Here is a 19459-nt window from a genome sequence, read left to right as displayed (position 1 = left end):
TTGTTAGTTGTTATATACATTATTTCTATACATATAGATGAAACCGAACTGAACCATTTTTAAAAACCTAAACCTAAACCAAACCAAACCGTTGAAACCATTAAGCCGTGGTTTCACAGTTCAGTTTGGTTCAAACCGAACCGTTGCCGATTGTTGGTTGTTATATACATTATTTCTATACATATAGATGAAATTTTAGTTATTCTCTCTTGAGTTTGACCTAGGACCTAGCGGCGAGCTCGACCTGAAGGTGGTTGAGGAATGGGCAATAGCAATTGAGAATGGACGTATTGAGGTCCAAAAAGGGTCGGGTGGTAGCAATCTACAAAGGAAGATGAGGGTGGGGGTGGGTGGACATGTCAAATTTGGAGAAGGATTGGATCACCAAGAGTGAAAGGTCACCATATCCTCGGGGCTCATGGTTTGGGTGGTGGGAGGCAGGGGATTCGTGGATGTCAACCAACCAATTGTAGTAGTCTACGGAGAGGGAGTTGTGGAGGTGGGACTTGGAGTTGAATTCAAACTCATCGGTGGTAAGGCCAAGGGGGTGGAAGTTATGAGGAGGAGGAGAAGAGTAGAAGTGACGCTGGTGTGTTTTGGGTTTCTTCACACCTCTAAAGCTTTTTCATCCCAAACCGGTTGGTAAACCAATTTAAGGATCGGTTTGGTTTGGTTCAGGTTTGAGAACCCCAAAATGGTTTAGGCTTAACCAATTTGGCTTGGATAAAACCAAACTGGTTAAGCCTAAACCGACCCGTTGCCGATTCCTAATTATAATGGAGTGAAGGAGCTTCAATCGAACAAAATTCTCATTGCATGCTTGCAAGACAAGGCCTCAAAACAAGAAGAAAAACTTGGTTGAATTATGAAGAGTAATGTTGCACCACCAATAGTAATCAAGAAAATTTAGATTGACATACCCATTAACAATCGGCAACGGGATAGTTCGGTTTGAGAGTGTCAAAACCAAACCGTTCAAAAATTTGGAAACTTGAACCAAACCACGATACCGTTAAACCGAAAAGGTAAAAAAAATTCAAATCATTAAAACTGTGGTTTTGTGGTTTGGTTTTGGTTTTCAACTTCGGTCAAAATTTTAAATTTAAATTGTAAATTTTAAAAATTGAAAAGATTTTCCTTAAACCACAGTTTCTAACGGTTGAAACCAAACTGAACCGTTAAAACCTGAACATGAACCGAACCGAACCGTTTAAACCATTAAGTCGCAGTTTCGCAGCTCGGTTCAGTTCAAACCGAACTCTTGCCGACTGTTAATACCAATCATAATTGTCTTGTGTATAAATTGTAGAGTTGGCATTTTTATTGTGGTTTCCGGTTGTTCTACCTTTCTTCATTGTGTGCTCCTTTGTTTATTTCTCTTTCCTTTTCGTTTTCTTTTATCTCTTTGCTTTTCTCATCTACTACTTTTCATGTTTGATATCTTTCACTACTCCCCATAGCCTAGTTTGTGTTAAAAAGCCTAGTCAAATAGTTCCAAATGTTAATGTGTTTATAATTAAAGGCCCAAGTGGATGCCTCAAAAATGAGCAGTCCACTTAGGTTTGATTCCAATTTGTGCAATCTCTACTGTTGTCTGATTGAAAAACAAATAAGTCAATCTTTGTGGACCCAACCCAAATGTGCCTTCAATTATCTTGATGATGTGTAAAACATGAGTATGACGTAAAAGCACAATCTTTGCCTAGTTGTGTATTTATACATATAGCCTACTTGCCAACTTGTGTTTACATGTTGTGTTATCCCACTTTCTTGCTACTTATTAGGGGTATTTTCATCTACATTGAATGTGCCTTACCAACCGACAAATATGTTTGAATACGGTAGATATATTTTCTCTTAATAAAGTTATAACTTATGGGCTCTAATTCTTTCCCTAGCTATATTGGTGAAGTTTGATTATTGAACTATTTCATTGCAATCGTTCGAATCAGCAACATAAAAGAATGAAATTATTTTGCCTCATATAGGCTATACACAATCATGCACCCTTCCTTATCATTAATACTTGCATTTGTGAAGAGTTTTGTTTATTTGGTTTGGTTTGGTTTGGTCATTTTAGCTAATCAACAAATCATGATTCCTCGCACATGATTTTGATGAAGCAACATCAACTTACGCATATTACAATACCTTTTTTGTGTGTATTTGTTTTTGTTATTCTTTTGTGTGTAGTGTTATGCCAAGAAAGATGGTGTCATTTTGTGTTATAGATTTGCCAATTCATCTAAACTTTAAATGGATACATGACTCCTCACATTTTCATTGCACTTTGCTACACATGTATCAAGCAACAAATACTATAATGAGTTGACTCATGGGCATCCAAGGTGTTAAACATGTAAGATTTTCTCATGGGCATCCAAAGTAATTATAAGAGAGTGAGTTGTCTCATGGGCATCAAGCAACGGATACTATAATGAGTTGTCTCATGGGCATCCAAGGTGTTAAACATGAAAGATTTTCTCATGGGCATCCAAAGAGTGATATTGTGGGTGCAAGTAGGTAAGTGGGGACCGGGGTAAGATCTAGGGATCAGCAACAGCTTGGGTCAAGCATAAACCGGTTTTTAACGGCTTAACGGCTTGGCTAGAGTCGGCTTAGGCTTGAGCTTGACTAAACGGTTTGAGCTCGGTTTGATTCGGCTTGGTTTGAGCCTTGCCAAACCGGCTCAACAACTTAAGCTGTTTATGTGGTTTACTACTTAGGTTAGAGAAAAACTTGAAGGTTAGAAATTAGTTAGAAACTTGAGAGAGAGAGGGAGGGAGGGAGCTTGTATACTACATAGTGGATTGTCCGAGTGAGTGAGTGAGAGAGGGAGAGAGGGAGGGAGGTTTCCAAATTGGTTTCCAACCGTTGGTTACCATCTAGCAAGTCATCAAAGTTCTCATGACTTACCCTATATGGAGCTTGCAAGAAGTGATATTCATCCTCCATTAGGTTTTCATTGTAATCCTTGCATATCTTCATACTTTAGTGATGATGCCATGATGTCACCTCAACGCTTAACTTGACTAAGCAAGTTCAAAGAAGTGTTATGGCTCTTCGAGAACCAACACTTATGGGGGTAGTAAGATGCAATTGAATGCATTCAAGCCTTTTTACCTTCTATTAAGCCTAACTAGGAATCCGACGGTTTGGTTTTGACTTAACCAGCTTGGCTTCATCCAAACCAAACGGGTTACGCCGTAACCAGTTTGAGAGTTTTCAAACTTGAATTGAACATGTTCCTAAACCGATTAAGGCTCAACTAATTTGGCCCTAAACGGTTTGGTTTGGCTTGAGCCTTGACAGACTGAGCTCAAACTGATTAAGGAGGCTCAAGCCTGAACTACCAAGCCATTAAAAAATGGTTTGACGACGGTTTCAGAGTTTTCAAACTTGAACCGAACCAATTCCTAAACCGGTTAATGCTTAACTAGTTTGGTCAAACCAATTCCTTAACCAGTTCGGTTTGGTTTGAGCTCAAACCAGTTAAGGAGGCTCAAGTCTGAAACGAGTCGAACCGTTAAAAATAGTTTCATGGCTCGGGTCAAGCTTGAGCCAAGCCCTTGCTGACTCCTAGTGAGGTGGTTGTGTGTTCAAGTGGTCTTGCACCACATATGTGTATATAAGAAGCCAAGGCCCAAAACCCTTTGAGGTGCAGAAATATACCATTGTAAGTTCGGTGCAATAATAATGCATCTACTTTTCTCTCATTAAAATGTAAACCTCAAATGAAGAACCAACGAGCATAAGTAGGCATTAACTGTCATTGCCATTATTTGTGTCCAAATTTCAAGTTCTATGAACCTCCCAAGCAAACGAGTCATTATTTTGTTTAAGAAATCTGATGAGTGACCGAAATTCATAAGTTCTAATGTGTAGCCATTTTGCACTATTATTATGTATTGATACAAATATATGTGGTTGTGGTTGAGATGTAAGGGTTCTTTACACAAGCTTTAGGTGAGCTATGTCTCTGCAAAATCATCACTCAACTCTCCACTAGCAATCACTTATGTGTATGTCAGCTCAATGATGGCTAATGGTCATTGATCAACAACCCAAATTATTTGAACTTGATTTGATCATCACTCAATTCACTACTAATGTTCGACTCATGTGCCACATCTTTGTTATGCACTCTCTTTAAAGAAAACTTTCTTGCCTCCTTCACAGCCATGTTGATCATCCCTATTCTTCTCTACCTTGTCCTTTTTCACTTGCTTCATTGAAATGGTGCATTTCCCATCTTGAAGGCTCAACATGCATGTTTTTTGGTAGTCGACCAATCTTCAAAGTGTCATTGTTATGATCTATGTTTATTGTCTTCTCATTCACAATATGTGATTCATCCCGCAAAGCCATAGACAATGAAAGAAAAGTAAAGGGGGAGGCACACAATAGAATTTTTCCATTTAGATCAATCAACAATTTAAATGATAAAACATTAGCACTTTTTAGGGCTTTCATGATATGGTAGTTATACAAGTTATGATCACATGAAAATACTCTAGAGGTGCATTCAATAGAAATAATAGAGGCTTAACTCTTCAAGAACCATGACTTATGGATTCCTGAGTACTTAAATACCAAAGGATTTTTTTTTGTTACACATGCCTACTCAATCAGTTATTTGATCTAGCAAATGATCATATCGTTTTGCGTTTGGTGTGGGTTGGATATACTCATTTTTCAAATGGTTTCCAAGTTAGGATTAGGTATCTAGAGGATTATGGCTAGCCTTGAGTGGGTTTTTGTGGCTTTCTATGTATTCATGTGTCCTTGAACAATGTCAACCATCACAATCTAGCATGTAGTACTTTGTGAACAATGACTATTGAAGTAAAATGTTCACGGCGACTACAACAATGAGCTTATTCAATTCTTGAGATTGTATTATATCCGTTTGCCCACATCATCATAATTAGATATATATTTTTAGTCATCTATAAAGTTGCCGCAAATCATGGCAAAAGTTTCACATTTCTTTAACAACGAGCATCCATCGGGCTTGCTCAACTATTCCATGGAAAAGAGACCCTCAAGAAGAACTTTCCCAATATAATATGCCCATTCAAGGATGGTATATATATACTGTGAATTGTGCATTGTAATGTGCCTTTTTGTCTATTGTGATAGGTGTCCCACCTATTCGGGTATATGTGAACAGATATGCGGAAGCGTGTATGAGAACCTGTGTATTATGCTCAGGAAACAAAACAGAAAATATGAGAGATGAAGAAACAGAAGCGTGGACACAGTTCAAGCTTCAATGGAAGTTCTCTGTTATTCTATAACTCTCTCTCTACAAGACTGAAGAAGAAGATTTAGTTACAATGTTAGGGTTGAGCTTATATACTCAAGCCATGCTAACTAGAGGACGTGTTCACACTACAGTTACAAAGTGGAAGGAGTCGGTCTTTTATGCCAACAAATTCCCCCGTAAAAGGACTACTCTTTCTACATAGAATGGTAGCTTGGGGTTATCTCCCCCGTAAACCTAGATTACAATTTAATCTAAATTTATAGTTACAAGTCAGTCGGCAAAGGTAGAGTCGGTATCTAGCTTGATTCGGCTAATCATCAGGGCCGGCTTGCTCAAGTCGTTCGGTCTTTCACTTACCTTCTACTCCTTGCTCGGTGCTCTTCGGCTCGGTCGCTTGTCGTAGTCCCATCCTTGTCCGTAGTACTCCAAAGCGTTTTTCTGGGAGTGGCTTCATAATGCAATCGATGATGTTCACCTCGGTGCCGATCTTCCAAACTTCGAGCTTCTTCTCTTTTACGAGCTCTCGGATGTGATGAAACCATACCTCAATGTGTTTCGTCTTCGCATGATAGTCTAGATTCCGAATGAGGTGTATTGCGCTCTGTGAGTCGTGATAGATGGTCGGCGCTAAATGGTCGATTTCTTTTGTAGTCAAGAAGTCGGTTGTCAGTTAGTGCAACTAGATGGCTTCCTGCCACCACCATAGGTGAAGATATAGCTTGATGTTGACTTCCGATTGTCCGTATTTCCAGCATAGTCGTAGTCGGAATAGACTTCAACTTCAGATTGGTTTGCCAATCTAAAAGTCAGTTATGCATCCTCGGTCCCTCTTAGGTACCTGAAGATGTGCTTGACGGCCTCCCAATGCTTTTGTCATGGGTTCAACATGTATCAGCTGACGACCCCTACGGCATAGGCAAGGTCAGGTCAGATCCCCACCATCGCATACATGATGCTTCCTACGGCCGATGCGTAGGGTATCTTCCTATTGAGCTCTCTCTCCTCATCCGTTGAAGGACATTCTTTGTCCAATAGTCAAATCGACGTCGGTAGCAGAGTTGATGTTGGATTCGCATTCTCCATGTTGAAGCGCTTTAGCACCTTACGAATATAGTCGGATTGGGAGAGTCAGTGGTTTTTGTTGTCCGATTTTGCTCTATCCTCATTCCCAATATGTGTCAGGCTTGCCTGAGTTCCTTCATCGCAAACTTGTTGTGAAGGATCCACTTTAGCTTTCCGGTTTCAGCTTGATTGCTCCCTGCAATCAGCATGTCGTTGACGAATAGGATCAGATAGATCAGGGACTCGTCAACCAGTTGCCAAGTCGAACCGGTGATAGCCAAGTTGCCTGATGTGGGAGTCAAACTTCTTGTACCACATCCTCGACGATTGTTTTAGCTCATAAAGGCTTTTCTTTAATCGACATACGAGGTGACCTTCCTCCCCCGTCGTCGTGAATTCTATTGGTTAAGACATATAGATGTCTTCTTCCAAGTCTTCATGTCGGAAAGTCGCTTTAACGTCTAAATGCTCAAGCTCTAGGTCTTCTGTAACCACGACCCCAAGTAGGAGCCGAAGGGTGGTCATCTTGACTACTGGCGAGAATATCTCATCGTAGTCGACCCCATGTTTTTGTTTGAACCCTTTCGGGACAAGCCGAGCTTTGTATTTGGGATTCTCCGAATCGGATACATATTTGTATGTGAATACCCATTTGCAGGGCAGCAACTTCCTTCCTATTAGTAGTTCAACCAGCTCCCATGTTTTGTTCTGATGGATCAAGTCCATTTCAGATCTCATGGCTTGCAGCCATGTATCTGCGTCCGGTGTGGCTATAGCTTCTTCGTATGTGCTCGATTCGCCTACATCGATGTAGTTGACGTAGTCAAGGCCCAATTGGTAGAACTTTGTCAGTCTTCAAATGCGTGCAGATCTCCTAGGTGCGAAATTGATCAGTTCGGATCCTTCGATCGGCTCTGTCGGTCAATCGGCATTTATTGAACCACTTATGCCAGGAGTCCTCTTGGATGACTCACCCCTATAATACGAGTTTGACGATGTCACATCATCCTCCCCTTTTGGGGGATTGATTGACTTAGGGGTAGGAGACTTAACCGACTCGGGTCGGTTTTTCCTTTTGCCTTTTTGGGTATGTCAGTCGAATCAACTCTATCTTTTTTGGCTTGACACTTCGTGGCTTTGCCTTTCTCAACTCTAGCTGATTCGGCTTTGCCTTGGTTGGCCAATGTTGATCTTGTCAATCTCTTAGTCGAATCCATTTCGACCAATGGACCTCTTGCCGATTCAAAGTCGGCAAGTGTGTTGTCGGCTTGGTCGAGTTCGACTGTTTGTCGAATCTCTGATTCGGCCCGATGGGTCGGTCCTTCTACGACATCTTCGCCAACTTTGAAGGATACCTTTTACCAACTATTTTTTGTTCGTTCCTCTTAGAGATAATAGAGTCTTCATTGAAGACTACGTCACTACTCTGGATCAATTTCTGGTTCTCTAGGTCCCATAGTCGATAGCCGAATTCCACATCGGTTCCATAACCGAGGAATATGCATTTAGTGCATGGGGTGCCAACTTGGTTCTTTTCTCCCTTGGGATGAATGGCTTGGTAGATGTACTCACCTCCGTTGTTGAATTGGAGCGTCTTTACTCTGTATCATGATCGATTCTCCACTTCAACTGTCCACTGACTGAAGAGCTTGAGCACTTTGTCATTTGACCTAATCGAGTAGGCCCAAACCTTCTGTGTTCAATCATCTACAAATGTGATGAAGTACCGGGAGCCGCCTAGTGATCGCTCAGGCATAGGCCCACATATATTTGTATGCTCGAGCTCTAGGGGATGTCGTACCATCTCATAATGGAAAGAATGTGGACCTCGAGTCTGTTTCCCATAACGACAATGCTCGCAAAAGTCTGTCTTCACCAGGAGTTTAGGAATGTAGTTGACCGCCATTAGCCGGTGTCACGGAAATCCGCAAGTACATGTCGGCTTGGGCGGGACCACGGGGGTCTTGGCCTAGGGAGTAGCAGGGAAATGGGAGCTTAACCCTTACGGCCTTCGAGCTCAAAAGGGTAGGAGAAAAGCCACAAAATGATTACAATCACGACCGATTAGACCGAACCCACGCACAACTAGAAGAAACAATAATGACTAAGGAGAGAGAGAGAGAGAGAGAGAGAGAGAGAGAGAGAGAGAGAAAGAGAGAGAGAGAGAGAGAGAATGAAACCCTAAACCTTCCTAACTACTACCACGATGACCAAACGAAAACCCTAAAACGAAATAGGTAAAGATGAAGTAGAAACGAAATAGGTAACAACAAAATGGTGACCCTCTCAATGGTGACCCCTTACCCCTTTTTATAGTAGAAAGGGGCGAGGCTTATTACAAAATGAGAGGCCAAATCTTGCACTCCTTTCAAAGGGTGAATATTTGCCTTGATCTTAGGAGGAGAGATTGATAGGGGCCTTAACTCCCTCTCCCCTCATTTTCACACACAAACATGCCCTCTACTTATTACACTCGTACTTCCATGCATGCCCCTTTAGTCTACATTTATACTTCACAAACTTTGTAGTGCACTTTTAGCACCTTACATTTTACCCTTCTTTTTACGTTTGTTTTCTTATTCTTATTTTACAAATTTCCTAAGTGCATGTGCAATGTTGCACATCCCATTTTGTCTGTCCTACTCGGGTTTTCTCACCATAGTCAAAAATCCTCACGACATCGGTCAAGTCCAGCTTGTGACATATGGCCGAGTCGGCCATGCCATAGGTTTAGGTCGGCCGATTCGGCTACATTCACGGCCCCTTCTGGATTGATCACCATTATTGGATACAAGTTATTGTACTTGTATCCATTTCCAATCTTTAGATTTCCTCAGCTAATCATCCATGTCGACCCACTCAGAGTCATTCTGTACCTGTCTTCAGCTAACATGCCAATGGAGACCATACTTCTTTTTAGTGCGGGTACATGCTGAACTAATCGGATTGGTACTTCGCTAATTCTTGCAATTCTTCACTCCTCCCCATTGCCTAGTCGGATTGTGCTAATGTTGTTGGCTGAATAATTCAAAAACCATTCGATGTTCGAGATCACGTGAAATGTGGCACCGGAGTCCAGTAACCACGTGTGTGTGTGTGTGTGTGTGTGTGTGTGTGTGTGTGTGTGTGTGTGTGTGTGTGTGTGTGTGTGTGTGTGTGTGTGTGTGTGTGTGTGTGTGTGTGTGTGTGTGTGTGTGTCTAGTGCAATGTAGAGGACTTCTCTAATCATCGAGTCCTCTAGAGAGAGGATTTCTCCTAATCAGGAGTGCAACATTGATTTGGTTACCAACTGGAGAGCGGTTCGAGTCGGATCTTCCTGGGTTCCGCCCGGATCGCCAACCGCTCTCTCTTCTCTTGATCGACCAACAGTCGAAAACGTTATGATCGGCTTTTTTGCAATGAGTGCAAAAATCTCCTAGTCGGCTATTTCTCGATTTCGACCGTTGTTGGTCTCCCCTCTTACCCGGTTGGTTGGTATTTCTGCCGGTTCCGTCGGCTCATTCTCTCAATTGATTGGATCGGCCGATCGACTCAATCAAGTGGTTGGCTTCTGCTAACTCATCGATAGCGAGTCCCATTGATTTTCGCCGAATGTCCTCAGTGAGGACTTGTCCTATTTCTCATCTAAGTTCAGATTTGGATAACTATTGGCAAATGTCAAGCAGAATACCTCCCAACTCGTCGACAAGCTCGAAAGGAGGGCAAGAGCCTTAACTTCTTCTTTGAAGTTGATCCCTTGGGAGGAGAGTTTAGACAACACCTAACTGAAGGTGTTGATGTGGGAGGTCACTAGGTCCGACTCTCTCATCTTCATATTGAACAGTTGTCGAAACAATATGAGTTTTAATGAGGAGGATTTTTTCTCGTATATAGCCTGTAATTTCTCCCATAGTGAGAACGTTGTCGTCTCTTTTGCCATGCTGAAATAGACATTTTCGGCCAAATGCATACGAATGGTCGACCTGGCTATTTCGTCCAGTGAGCGTCGTATTGTTGTCATCGATTGCCTCGATTTTACGTCGGATGATAAGTACATCCTGCATCATCTCCTTCCATAGGGAAAAATTTTTGTCATTGAACTTTCTGATTTCAACCCCTGTACCGGATGTTGAAGCCATTCTCTTTTGAAAGTGAGATTTTACTGACCTAGGCTTTTCTTTCAGATTTTTCTGTTGTTTGTTGTCGCTGAACAGCATGTCGCTCTGATACCACTTGTTGGGGTGTATGTGAACATATATGCGGAAGCGTGTATGAGGAAATGTCGTATTATGCTCAACAAACAACACAAAAAATATGACAGGTGATGAAATAGAAGCACACACACAGTTCGAGCTTCAATGGAAGTTCTTTGTTATTTTGTAACTCTCTGTCTACTACAAGACTCAAGAAGAAGATTTCGTTACAATGTTAGGGTTGAGCTTATATACTCAAGCCCTAACTAGAGGACGTGTTCACACTACAGTTACAAAGTGGAAGGAGTCGACCTTTTATGCCAACACCACCACTTGCCAACATGAGAAGTGGTTTTAGACTTGATTCTTCCCTTTTCTAACAATAACTTTAAAATCAAATTGAAGAAAAGTCGTTATCAATCAAGTGATTCAAACAATTGAACAAGTTTTGTTGATAAGATGCAACAAGACAACTTGGTGATATGCATTGGAATTTGGTATGGGCATGAACCTCTTCGTCCTAATAAGGAGACATAGAGATAGGGTGAGTACCAATTGTCTTTGAACCCACTCAAATGGCAATTTGAGGTAAAACAAAGTTTGATACTTGCCCACGTTGTGTTGAAAGCTTGCATCTCCACATATGAAGCTATGGAGAGGTCGCAATTGACTATTTAGAAACAACTTCAAGACTTTTTAGGGTATGTGTATAAAATTATTATTGTTTCATTGATATATTCGTCAACAAAGTCTGGTCCTTTATGGGTGGCTTAAGGAGTTCTATTGGATTGAGGAATGTACATACCAAGTCCTTTGAAATGATCAATGAGTGTCTAGGCATCACTTTCCAATGGCCAAGACCATATCACACTTTAACATGTAAAAAAGGTACTTAGCTCTCTGCTCCATGTAAAAATTCTTCTTGTTCTCTTTTGTGGGCTATAGTTTTAAGAAAAAGATTATAACTTTATCTAGCAATCCTCCGCCATTGTCCATGTGTATTTATTTGGTGATCTTCTTAAATAGAGAGATGGGCTTTTTTCCATGATGTTGAGCTTTTGATGAAAAATCATGAGCTATGAAATGTGTGTGCTTTCCTTTCCATGAATCATTTGCTTTTTCTAAATCATAATAGAGTTTTTTTCCATGGCATGCCCATGAACATTTATATCCTTGCATTGTAAGTCCATTAACCATACCCCTTAGTCATACCATTGTTAAGTGTGGGATTCTTCACATCTTGATACATTCCATGTTGAAACATGCATTTCTAATCATAGCAATAAGTTCGGCATTTGATGAAAAAGCAAGTGATGCATTTTGTTTTTATGAACACGAAACATGAGTACCACTTTGAGAAAGAAATGAAAGTGGAATATATTCATTGCTATAAACATTGGATTATTACCTCATCATGTCAAACACAAATGTGTATTCATAATATAATTGTATTGGGATAAGAAAAACTCCTACACTTGGCAATGATTTTATTTTATTTAATTACATTTGGATATTACTGAAATACCTTTGGTTAATCATTTCTCTCTCTCTCCATTACTTACATATTGTGGTACATACATATTTGAGTGACCACATGGTCAAGTCATCCCTCGTTTCCATGGTTATATATGTTTGATAGTTATACTCTACTCATAGGAACATACAGTGTTGCCTTTTGACGGCCGTTTTGAACGTTTTTGGCAAATTTAACCGTATATGAAGGTTAATTTAAAAATGAAACCGTCAATCTTGACGGGCATATGTTTTATGAAAACATAAAAATGAAGGCTTAAAATTTCCTAATACCGTCAAATTTTACTAAGACCAATACAATAGTATTATAGTCCTAGGTAGTAGGAACAAATTGTTCAAGTTGCATTGGGAGTGTATGAATTTGAAAGACTCACATATGTGTGTAACGAAAAGGTAAAAAAACTAATAGAGTCTAGACTCTAAATTATGAATCTTTTCTTCCCAATTCCCCCGCCCCGTTTCCCCATCTAAAACCTTCCTTTCCCTTTCCCCCCCTTTCCCCCATTTTCCCCCATCTCCCCCCATTTCTCCCCTTTTCCCCTGTTTCTTCGTTGCTCCCTCGGCCCTGCACCTTGCTGGAAGCTCGCAACTCAATGCTCACTAATAACTATCCCTACTCGAAGCTTGTTGCTCGTTTCCTGCTACAGTCTACTCATAGATTTAGGCTTTCAGCAACACCTACAACAGTCCTACTCACCCATCTAAGGTAGCTCTCTCTCTCTCTCTCTCTGGAATGCAAAGAACACTAGTAATTGAATATTTAGAAAAACTAACAGGATACATTTAGTCCGCAAGAAAAACCAGACACAAAAAACTCTAATTTCATGCATGCAACCTACACCATCATAGAAAGTCCAAACCCTAAATATGAAGCTTATGCCTTCTGCTTATAGACATAAGTAAGCCCGCACTTGCCACAATAATGGCGATCAAAATGGCTGGCCATGAAGGTACCAGCACCACAATCAGCATTAGGGCATTCCTTACGGAGTCTCTGAACCTTCCCTGAGTCGTCCACCTTGTAGTACTGCAAGACAGAGAGCTTCACTTTCTTCTTCTTGTGCTTGATCTTCTTGGGCTTTGTGTATGTCTTCTTCTTCCTTTTCTTAGCCCCACCGCGCAGACGCAACACGAGATGGAGAGTGGATTCCTTCTGGATGTTGTAATTTGCTAGGGTTCGCCCATCCTCAAGCTGCTTCCCGGCGAAGATCAATCTCTGCTGATCCGGGGCTATCCCTTCCTTATCTTGGAACTTGACCTTGACATTGTCGATGGTATCAGAGGATTCTACCTCTAAAGTGATGGTCTTACCAGTTAAGGTTTTCACGAAGATCTGCATCTTGTCCTACAATCGAAGCTCAGAGGAGTAGTAAATTGCCAAGGTCCTCACCCATTGATGCATCGAGACATACATCAACATGCATCTTGTATAATATATGTATATGTGTATGTCCATACATCATCATCTAAGTGTAGGTTAGGTTGATAGATAGATATCTATGCATATATTTCGAGGTGTCACATATACGTATGTGCACATAGAATCGTGTATGGAGTGGCGGATGCATCGGCGAGGCTAGTTAATAATAATAAAATCATGTTTCATCATGTTAGTTCATGTTGCCAGTTGATGTTAACATGTTAACATGTCGCGAACTCCTCTAGGACCAAAGCAAAAACTCTATAGGATATGGCTTGCATATCTAACTTTATTGTATAGTGTTAAATACCAAACCAATTAATCTTTGGACTTATCCTTGCATTTATGGCATCATTGTCTCGTACATGTTTTACTGGAAAAACATGCTACGTAGTAACATTATGTTGTGGTGTATCTAGGTTGGCATTCTGCATCTAGACGAAGTCCAACTTACCCTATATATTTCCCTCTACGAAAATTTACAATGGCTTTTACTAGATATACCACCAAATTCTTTTACTAGTCCATCAAAACTAGTATTGCTCTCCTCTTTAAGGGCAAAAGTTTGGGAATTATATTCATGTAAAATCTCATTGCTCAATAGGTCAGAACTAATATGCATGGGTTTAATGATGCTAGTGATTGTTTTGAACTGATGGCATGATCTTTTCTTACATGACCCATTTCTTCTTGTTTAGAATAATTATGGCTCCCAATAGAAAAAATCAACGAACCATTAGTGCGATGTTTGCATGGAAACCACCCAACGATACCAATGACATAAATATAAACAATGATTTAAATGAGGATATGGATATGTTTGGGACTGATTTAGAGAGTTTAACTCGAGAGAGTTGTTCCTCTAATATAACTAAAGAAAAGCCTAAGAGAAAATTCCGTGAAGCATGGAGGGATAAATTCCCATGGATAAGATGCATTATGCAAGGAGACAAAACATTAATGAAATGTGCATGGTGTGAGAAATACGCTAGTCTTGGGCCTTGGGGTCTTGGTTCTGGATGCATTACTTTGCAACTTGATGCAATTTTGACCCATGTTAACTCAAGTGGTCATAAATTATGTGCATCAAAGTGGATATGTGATGTTGAAGGGAAAGCAATGTCCATCCCAAAGCATGTATCACAATTGGATGATATTAACAAAAATAAGGTCATAACAACAATGAAACTCATGTACTTTATTGCAAAAAAAGATTTGTTTATTGCTACATACCAAGAATTATGTGATTTAGCTATGCTACTAGAGGTGCCTAATATGCCTAAGCAACATGATTATATATCTTATACTAGTTGATATGGGGGATATGAATTTTTGGTTGCCTTCGGGAAATATCTTCTAGAAGTTCAAAGCTCAAACCTAATAAATTCCCCATACTACTCTTTGATGCTAGATGAAAGTACTGACAATAGATTAGAGTTGCATCTCATTATGTATGTTACATACTTGCAATGTGGTGGTTGTGGGCCTAAGCAAACTGAATATATGGGTTTGCTGAAAATTCCCAATGGTAAAGGTAGAACTATATATGAACATGTTAAGCATCTATTAGGCGGTCGATGCCTCAACATGAACAAGTTGATTGGATTGGCAACTGATGGTGCGTCATCAATGATTGGTAGTGAAATTGGAATAGTAACATTAATGAAAAATGATATCCCAAATTTGGTTGGTGTACATTGTATTGCTCATAGAGAAGCATTGGTTATTTCAGATGTATCTAAAGATATCCCTGAGCTCATTCTTGTAGAAAAAATTGCAAATAAGGTATATGCATGGGCTAACAATAGTACCAAAAGGACACATGAAATTTTAGAGCTCTTGGAACAAATGCAATTGGATGCTCATAGACCATTACAAATTCATAATATTCGTTGGTTGTCACGTGGTCAAGTCATGGAAAGACTAGTGAGTATAATGCCTGCAATACTTACTATTTGGAAGAAAGAGAGCTTAAACGAGTGGTATAATAAAGCTTGTATCTATAGTGTGCAATTTTGCTTTTGTATGATGGCTGATGTGTTGCATTTGATGAATATCTTGAGCTTGAAACTTCAAAAAGAGAATTTGGATGTAACTTCAATTGGTGCAGAAATTGATATTACAATTTCTAATTTGCGAAGGTCTTTCTTGAGAAATGACACATTTGCGGATGGAACAATGTATTTGTCCAAGTTCTTAAGATGCTCTAAAGTTGGGTTTTTGGAAATAGAGGATAAAGATGGCGTTACATATAGACATGAACTATACTTCAAACAAATTCCTATGGATAAAGCAAGTCAAAATGATACAAATCCCAATATTGCAAAATCTAAGGGAATGAGGCCATTTATAGATGGATCACTTGAAAGTTGTATTAAACTATCTCAAAATTATGTGCAAAATGTTATTGATGGACTAAATGCAAGATTCCCTGACTTAAGCCTCTTCAATGCAGCAAAATTATTCAGCCCATGCCATTACGCAGATGATGATGTGATTAGGGATAGTAAAGCAAAGACATGGTTGGGAATTTTGATTTCTCACTTACAGCCAAATGTTGATGTCAATGCATGTCCTCAAATTTTACATGATGCAAAGGCTTGTGAAATGGAACTCTATAGGTTTGTTGACACTTTACGTTTAAATTGTGAAGGCTATACTATGCATGAAGCTTGGCGTATGTTTTGCAAAATGAAGGATTGGCAAGATAGTTTCCCTCATTTGATGAAATTATGGCAAGCTACTTTGGTTATTCCGTCTAGCACAGTTTCGTGTGAGAGAGGGTTTTCTAAGCAAAATCTCATCAAAGAGATGAAAAGAAATCTATTGAATATAGAGCATTTAGATGATTTAATGCGAGTCTCATTGAATGGGCCACACATTGAAGAGATACAATGGGATCATGTATATGAAATTTGGAAAGATGCAAAGGATAGAAGGGTATAATATATTGTTTCGTACAAATATTCGATGTATTTACTTTTTGAAGGGCTTTTTTTTTTGGTAAACCGTCAATTTGACGGGCAAAAATTTTGGAATACCGTTCTCATGACAGGCAATGTTGGCCGTCAAAAGGCAACACTGGGAACATACCCTTCTTCTCACTTTCCCAGATTGTGGGCATTTAGGGAATAATGGAAACTTAATAGCATTTGTGTTATTTTTTAGTCCCAAGTAAAATATTGAACCGTGTTTTAATACTTTAGAAACCCTTACTCATACAAAATGAGAGCCCAAACAAGCATTTGTTACTAAAAAACTTCGCATTTGACTCATGTCCTTCTTTTGGTTTTTGGTAGTATTTCAAAAAAAATGGATAAATTATGTTACTTTATTTTTTTGGATATGAAAGGAAGAAAAAAAATATTGTATTCAACTTTAAAGTGTAAGGTTTGGACTCAATTTCGTTATTCCTAATTATTTGGAAAATAAAAGTATTTCACTTTTTTTTTGGAAAAAAAGTATTTCATTTGACAATAATTAGCAAGGCCAAGAAATAATTTGTTTTTTATTATTATTCCAAAAAACAAATCTAGATGTATCATGCATGGCAAATTGCAATGTAAGTACCATACATGTTGTAAACTTGTATGAATAGTTCATGGATTTTACATACAAGCTCTAAATACGAAAAGGTGAACTTTCAATTGACAATATGCAATGGTTCAGTTTGAGCCAAAATGAATTGCACGAACTAGTTTAACCGATTCGGTTTAGGTTTATAATATTTGTAATTTGTTTAGGGGTTGGTTTGGCTTAGGGGCTCAAGGTTTGAGCCTTTATTGGCTTAACAATTTACCGGTTAACCGGCTTTAAGTTGTTGGTTTGGAACCTTCATTGTTTGGGGTTAGGATATTTTGTATATATTTATAAATTTGAATTAGCTTTAGAAAATTAAGAGCTATAGCCTATTCACGTAATAAGTTATTGCATTTGATCCGATATTTTCTTCTTGCCTTAGTTTATAAGCAAAAACCTTTTGGTTGGAAAACTCTTTGTTAAAGAATTGTGCAAAAGTTAACAAATTTGGTTTGCACTAACACAAAATTTGGTTTGCACTAAAACAAATTTGCCAAAACTATAACTTAATGGTTTATAAATCTCTTGAATTGTCTGGTTTGACTTTGGAAATCCTTCAAATGAATTTGATTTGAACAGTTTCGGTTTAAGGGTTTCACAACTGGGTTTGGTATTCATCAAGTTTCAATCTTTTTAAATGATTTGATTTGAGATTCTCGAATCACGGCAAACTCTTGAATGGTTTAGTTTGCACTAGAACAAGATTGCAAAAGCAACAACTAAACGGTTTGTAAATCTCTCAAACTATAACATTGGTTTGAGCTTTCAAAATCCCTCAAACAAGTTGGTTTGAATGGTTTCGATTTAAAGGTTTTGTTGTTAGGTTCAATTTTCTTAATGTTTCAAAATTTTAACCGTTTTCCCTCGTGCACACTCTCCTTAATTAGTCTATTACCATGCCAAGATAAAAGAGACTCTTATTGTCTTGACATTGACCACTAATAGAGATCTTGGTAATCTATAAGGATTGTGTAAGGAGGAGGAACTTGGCCCTACAATGCCCTACTTGTTGCTTACTCTCCTTGATTAGTCTATTACCATGCAAAGATAAAAAAGACAGTTATTTTCTTGACATTGACCACTAATAGCGACCTTGGTAATCTATAAGGATTGTGTAAGGAGGAAGAACTTGACCCTATAATGCCTTATTTGTTGCTTACATGGAAGAGATATGGCGTTGACTTACACCCTAACATTCAATATATTTCCATGGTTGTGCATGGAACCCTAGCCAACCTACACAAACATATGAGCCATACCATATACATGGCTATACTTTGACTTAATAATCTAGACAATATACTAATGTGCTAGCTATTACCTAGTAGACATTAAACAACATGTTCAAATAGAGGACTCATTGGACTACTTTCTCATGAATAATAAACTATATTTTTAGGAACCCCACAACACTATAAATGAAAGTGAGAGTAGGCTAAATTAGATGTTGACATCAATGTGTAAAAGAACTTAGTTGAAAACGAAATTCATGGTTTGGTGTGTTGTTATTGTCGTTGTGATAAATGTGGGTGGAAGGTGAATGTATTGGAGAATTGTGGCCCACAAAGTCGTTTTTAGCTCTTAATGTTACTTCCAATGTTTGTGTGTTTGTTGCGAAGTCCTAATTGCTCCACTTTACAATTGCAAGATTAAGAGGCAATTATGGATAAGAACATATTTTGCACAATTGAAGTCAAGACCACGTAATCATGGCTTCCAAGAAAAAGCATCACACTTGCTTATGTGAACATTTTTATATTCGTTGAAAGAATCACTTGCATTTCACTTTCAAAGGTGGAAGATGAATTGTAGATAAAAAAACTAAAATGAATTGCATGCTCATGTGTGTGTGTGTGTGTATACATACATACATACATACACACACATACACATGGTCCAACTTAAATTTTTTTTAGTTTCGTGTATGAGCTAATGACAAATTATGCAAGGTTTATGGATGAACATAAATCTCAAAATGAATAGTGTGATGGAGATTATATAAAAAGTAGCAAGGTTAGAACTTAGAACAACATTGTGTTGGGACTAGTATGACCAATGCTTAAGGTGGGCGTTTAAAATTAAACATTGTTTTTACTCTCTCAATTGCTTGATTACCATGCAAATGTCAAATGCAATTGTTGTCTTGACACTAGCCACCAACCAAATATGAACCTTGGTATCCATAAGGTTTCTGGAAGGATATTGTCAAGACCTAGTCATATAAGCCCCTAGTCACTGCTTGTGCAAGAAAGATCTGACATTGATTTTCACCCTAAGTTCTAACATCCAATACACACATGCTTTTGAATGGAACCCCCTTACCCAACTTATGTGACCGATACATAACATACATGGGACCAATTAACCCCTTACTACATGCCCACGGCCCTTGCATTGATCTATTAATCTCGATAATATCCTAAT

The 19459-nt window shown here is 38.9% G+C and overlaps 2 protein-coding genes across 2 annotated transcripts; one reads left to right on the top strand and one right to left on the bottom strand.

The window, feature by feature from the left end:
- Positions 1 to 12768: 12768 nt before the first annotated feature.
- Positions 12769 to 13390, bottom strand: LOC147849083 (ubiquitin-ribosomal protein eS31 fusion protein-like). The gene has a single exon (XM_087337798.1). The coding sequence runs from the start codon at positions 13373 to 13375 to the stop codon at positions 12911 to 12913; it is 465 nt and encodes a 154-aa protein (XP_087193924.1). The 5' UTR covers positions 13376 to 13390; the 3' UTR covers positions 12769 to 12910.
- Positions 13391 to 14959: 1569 nt separating this feature from the next.
- On the top strand, positions 14960 to 16402 carry LOC147849082 (uncharacterized). The gene has a single exon (XM_087337801.1). The coding sequence runs from the start codon at positions 14960 to 14962 to the stop codon at positions 16400 to 16402; it is 1443 nt and encodes a 480-aa protein (XP_087193927.1).
- Positions 16403 to 19459: the final 3057 nt, after the last annotated feature.

Source organism: Azolla caroliniana, unplaced genomic scaffold (assembly GCF_043228905.1).
Source record: "Azolla caroliniana isolate FFs.n. ecotype wild unplaced genomic scaffold, voAzoCaro1.0.p SCAF_129, whole genome shotgun sequence".
Classification (NCBI taxonomy): Eukaryota; Viridiplantae; Streptophyta; class Polypodiopsida; order Salviniales; family Salviniaceae; genus Azolla; species Azolla caroliniana.
This window is presented reverse-complemented; position numbering and strand designations above follow the sequence as displayed.